This window comes from Citrus clementina, unplaced genomic scaffold (genome assembly GCF_000493195.1).
Source record: "Citrus clementina cultivar Clemenules unplaced genomic scaffold, Citrus_clementina_v1.0 scaffold_6, whole genome shotgun sequence".
NCBI classification, from domain to species: Eukaryota; Viridiplantae; Streptophyta; class Magnoliopsida; order Sapindales; family Rutaceae; genus Citrus; species Citrus x clementina.
Genome location: NW_006262139.1, coordinates 8,281,034 through 8,286,416, shown reverse-complemented (window position 1 = coordinate 8,286,416; position 5,383 = coordinate 8,281,034). Strand labels below are relative to the sequence as shown.

At 32.2% G+C, this 5,383-nt stretch overlaps 1 protein-coding gene across 1 annotated transcript; it reads left to right on the top strand.

Moving 5' to 3' along the window:
* The first annotated feature begins 429 nt into the window (after positions 1–429).
* LOC18039522 (protein CLP1 homolog) lies at positions 430–4,624 on the top strand. The gene is made up of 11 exons (XM_006428566.2): positions 430–599; positions 709–941; positions 1,071–1,139; positions 1,503–1,598; positions 1,699–1,940; positions 2,046–2,184; positions 2,294–2,350; positions 2,833–2,967; positions 3,610–3,845; positions 4,235–4,279; positions 4,386–4,624. Exons 2-11 carry the CDS (start codon positions 723–725, stop codon positions 4,471–4,473), a joined length of 1,326 nt encoding a protein of 441 aa, XP_006428629.1. The 5' UTR covers positions 430–599; positions 709–722; the 3' UTR covers positions 4,474–4,624.
* The last annotated feature ends 759 nt before the right edge of the window (positions 4,625–5,383 follow it).

Sequence of the window (5,383 nt, the reverse complement as noted above, 5' to 3'; positions counted from 1 at the left end):
TGAAAATATATCAATAAAGAAGATACACTTCACAACTAATATAAACAAATATATGATAATTATTAAATAGTTATAGATTTTCTCAATTAATATTATCTTATAATTACAATCTGTTTACATAATTAAAGGTTTTTAAGAATATATTCATTGTATTATATTATTCTTTCATAATAGTTTCATTACATAATTTTTTACTTTCTTTTTTTGTCTTCATTTTTCTAGACAAACAATCAAATGCCTTTTTACTTTTTTTTTAAGTACTATTCTTAAAATAAGCTACTAAATACATTTTTATTTATAAAAAAAAAACTAATTATGCTTATTCTATAAAATAAATTTGAAAACACTATCTGAAAAACCATAACAAACGCACCATAAATTTACAATGCAAACCCTACGTGGAAGCCAATATAATTTGCAAATTCATGGACAAATTAGGAAAATGAAAAAAAAACAAAAAAACAAACGCCCGTTATTTCAGAGACCCAAATATTAAACGACTGTTCGTTTCTTTTCTTCTTCCTCTCTCAATCTAAACCCTAAACCCCATTTAAACCCTAAATCTAATTAGTAACAAATTCAATTCCATCTTTATTCAGGTCAAAGTTTCAAATTTTTTAAATAAACCTCAATTTCAATAGCTGAGTTCTAATTATTTTTATCTGAGAATTTCAATTAACGGGTTTTTGAAAAAATGATAATTTTCAGTGAATTGGCTTGCCATGGCTTACGGCGGCGGCGTACCAGCGGCGATGAGTGGCTTGGCTTCGGCTTCGGCTTCAACAATAAAGCTAGTGAAATTGGAGAGAGAGAGTGAGCTGAGAATTGAAGTGGGTGAAATGCCATTGCGGCTTCGGCTTCTTAATGGTAATGCTGAAATTTATGGCACTGAATTGCCCCCTGAAATCTGGCTCACTTTTCCTCCTCGTCTCAAATTTGCTGTAAGTTGTTTTTTTTTTTAAATTTATTTTGTTTATTTAATGAAGAATTATTATTATTTTAATTGGTTTATTAAGTAGTGTGATTAGGTATTATAATGAAGATGATTAATTGTTGATTTTATGCACTAGGTATTTACTTGGTATGAAGCCACTATTGAAATGGATGGCACTCCTGAAACTGATTATACAGCTGATGAGGTCTGTGTCTGTTCATCTTTTACTCTTATTTTATTATTATTTTTCATGCAAAGTTGAATTGTTTGAAGATTTATTTTATTAATTGTAGTTTTTCGCTTATGGAAATGCTAGAATAGCGGTTGTATACGGCCTGTCAATTTTTAAATGATTAAAATATAATGCATAGTTGGGAAATTTAATGAAGAGTCGAGAAATGTAAAGAAAACTTGTTGTGTCATATGGATAAAAATGCTGTTCTTAAGACTATTCTGCTTGGTTTACTCTTCGTTTTTTTTTTTTTTCCCTCATTTCTATTTTCGATATTGAACTATAGAAGATTTATTTGAATGATTGATAGTGGTTTTGTTGTTTCTTGATTTTCAGACGCCCATGGTTAGTTATGTAAACGTGAATGCAGTGCTAGAAGGAAGGAGGAACCATGCTAAAGCATCGCCATCGAAGGACTCTGATGCTTCTCAGGTATTTATTTGTTGTATTTAATGTCCATATTGAAAAGCATATTGGTTGCTCTTTTTGCAATTTTATTTACTATTCAGTGAAATACATACGGTTGGTTCAGGGTCCTCGAGTAATTGTTGTAGGACCTACAGATTCGGGTAAAAGCACACTGTCGAGGATGCTTCTTAGTTGGGCAGCAAAACTAGGTTGGAAACCTACTTTTGTTGACTTGGATATTGGCCAAGGAGCAATAACAATTCCTGGATGCATTGCTGCTACTCCAATTGAATTGCCCATTGATCCTGTGGAAGGAATCCCTCTTGAAATGCCTCTTGTTTACTTCTTTGGACACGCAACTCCTAGGTAGGCAATTTGTGCTCTTTCGCGTCAGTAAACCTTTTTGTGACCAAGTATTTTAAGTCAGTTGGCAGATACTTGATGTACTGGTAATTTCATGGTTCTTTGCAGCAACAATGTAGAGTTGTACAAAGTTCTTGTGAAGGAGCTTGCCCAAATGCTGGAAAGGCAGTTTAATGGTAATGCGGAATCTCGAGCAGCTGGCATGGTGATAAACACCATGGGGTGGATAGAAGGTGTAGGGTACGAGGTGACTATATTATGAAGCTTCGTTCGAATAAACTTCAAAATGCATGTGTGGATATCAAATGTTCAGATTATGTTGCCTTTTGGTCATGATGTTTTGTTTCATTTGGCAGTTGCTTCTCCATGCGATTGATACATTCAAAGCCAATGTTGTCTTGGTTTTGGGTCAGGTAAATCATAAAATCCATCACTTTTAACTCATATTTTTAAATACTCATTTCAAACTTGATTCAGGTGCAATCTACAAGAATTATACACGACATCTTCATTTTCAGTTAGCCAATTTCTTTTTATGTAGTGCTTTTGTGGACTTGAAAATCTTATGCTTGCCTGTTTAGATAATAATATCCCATGATTCAAAAGAAATTATTCTTTTTTTTTTTTACTTTTTTTTTCTTTTAACACTTTTGGTCTCAATAATATCTCTTGGTCTACATGTTGGAAGCTTGCTTTGTATTTTCATTTCTTCACATCTTAGTACTTTCTGATAATCAAATTATGTTGTATTGTCTTATGAACGTTGAAGCAGCTATATCATTGATGTTTTTGAATACTCATTCAAGGATTGCCTATGCTTGATTTCTTTATGTTATTTTCTTCATTTTCTAATACACGAGACCTGATTTGATGTGTGCCTTTGAAATCCATGCAGGAAAAACTTTTCAGCATGCTGAGGGATGTATTAAAGAACAGGCCTAATGTGGATGTTGTGAAACTTCAAAAGTCGGGTGGTGTTGTATCCCGAAATTCAAAAGTTCGTCAAAAGGCCAGAAGTTATAGGATAAGGGTAAAGACTTTTTTATTTTCTATTTTTAGTCTTGATTTATTTGTTAAGTTTAAGCCATATAGTACCCCATAACATTTCTGCTTTGTCCAAATTCATATTACAATATTCATGGTTTTGCTTCACTAAGGAGTTCAGTTAGAATTAAGGAGAGGCTTTATTTTATAATGCTTTTACACCATGGCTTGTTCTTGAACCATAGCTTAGAATGTACTTGCTGCAGCAACAGTGTCCAAATACTGTATCTTGGATTATTAAAGTAGAATTAAAGATTTAAAATTGCTTAATTTTTTCTATTTGTCATTTCTTGATTTTCTAAGCATGCACTACTCTAATGTTATGACAGCCAAAGATTGCTGCCTATGTGCATGGTATTGTCTCTTTGAATCAGGGATTTCATGTATTGAAACCTGATGCGCATCTTTGTACGAGCACTCATTATCTGTTAATCTACTGGCCAAGTGGAATTTCATTATACTCTGTCTGTTGAATAACATGTTCTCACTGGAATCAATTGTATTCTTGTTTTGTTGACATGGTAATGTTATCATTGGAATCAATATATTTGTGTTTTCTTCCATCCTTAGTTCTTAGCTACATAGATATGTTTCCATTCGTAATGACACGTTAACATTTTTTCACCAGGAATATTTTTACGGCCTCACAAATGATCTTTCCCCGCATGCTAATGTTGCTAATTTCAGCGATTTCCTAGTCTATCGAATTGGAGGAGGACCACAGGCCCCAAGATCAGCTCTGCCAATTGGAGCTGATCCTGTTGCCAACCCTCTAAGAATAGTTCCAGTGAATGTTGACCAGGAGTTGCTCCATCTTGTTCTTGCTGTTTCATATGCAAAAGACGCTGATCAAATTATCTCAAGGTACGCATGACACTGTGCATTGAAATGTCACTCTCTGCTTCTAGGGTGAATTTTGTTTTTGAAAATAGTGTTTTTCAAAAGTAGTTTCTAAACTTAAAAATAGTGAAATTATGTTTGGTATTAGTTTTGAAAACAATGAAAAACAATAAATCTGTAGTTTAATGATGATCTTTTTTGTTTTCGGATGCAAGTTTTGGAGAAGATCTAATCAAACACATCTCCAACAGATTTTCACTCTGGAAAATGAAAACTATTTTGGGAAACATCTCAAATCAATTAGCAATTTAGCAACATACCTAATCTGGACATTGCAAAATGAAATGTTCCGCTACATATTGCCCCCTCATTCTATTTCGAAATTACTGGTGACAAATTCTCTTTTGTTGCAGCAACGTGGCTGGTTTTATATTTGTTACAAACGTCGACACACAAAGGTTTGGAGTTTGAATTTTCATCATCATAAGAATTTGTCATAGTGATGCTTAGTTCTGTTTTTTCGTTCAGTCATAATTAACATTTTCGAACTTCTTACACCTTCAGGAAGACGATTACATATCTCGCACCCTCACCTGGGATGCTCCCAAGCAAATATCTGATCGCAGGAACATTGACATGGCTTGAAACGTGAAGCATTTAGGAAAGAATCCAGTTATTAGTTTAGCATTTAAACTTCAGCATGTAATTGGGATGATTGAATTTTTATTTTTATTTTTATTTTGTATAGTTTTTACTAAATTATGATGCCAATACAAAGACAAAAATGCTTCTTCCTCGAATGGACACCCTTGATATTCAAATTGCTTAATGCTTTTGGCATCGGTAATTTTCTTAGCAAAGTTTAGGTGGTAAACAACAAAAAATTCTTAAAACAATTTTTCATTTACAAATCCAGAATCCAAAATTTTATTTATTTACAAATATATATATATATATATATAGAGAGAGAGAGAGAGAGAGAGAGAGAGAGAGAGAGAATAATTCTCTAATAAGGATAGTCTCATTTTAACAATGTGAGGATCCTACTAACAAACAAAAAATATGTTCTCTGATGTATTAAAATATGTGTTATTTGTACTTATGGTAATAAAGTGAGAATGCCCTTATCTAAATACTTTATATATATATCCCTGTTTCCTCTCACTTGTAAAAATTTTCTTTGGCATTATCATATTTTCTCGTGTGAAATCAAATTTGAGTTTTTTTTTCTTTTACAAATAATTTTGTTCAGAGAAAAGAAAGGAGCTAAAACTCTAATTAATTCTATTTAAAAAAAAAACTAAATGATTTTGAATGAATATCAATTAAGCCATAAATATATATAGCTTTGCTTTATGTAGTAAGACCAAAGAGTTTTATTATCATATTTGGAGAATTTTGATGATCTACTATGGACTGAATAATACTCCAAATATTCAATCTAAACTTAGCTGCAATTTCATGTGGATTTTTTTTATCTGAAAAGAATTCTATATGGATTGAACCAACAATTTTATTACAAACATATTGTTAATCTCATCAAGCTACATGTCATAAGGATT

Bases quoted from the DNA above. Each gene is read 5' to 3' on its own strand.
- LOC18039522 (XM_006428566.2), top strand. From the start codon at position 723: ATGGCTTACGGCGGCGGCGTACCAGCGGCGATGAGTGGCTTGGCTTCG. The intron at 942-1,070 runs GTAAGTTGTTTT...TTTATGCACTAG, and splicing joins CTCCTCGTCTCAAATTTGCT to GTATTTACTTGGTATGAAGC. The intron at 1,140-1,502 runs GTCTGTGTCTGT...CTTGATTTTCAG, and splicing joins CTGATTATACAGCTGATGAG to ACGCCCATGGTTAGTTATGT.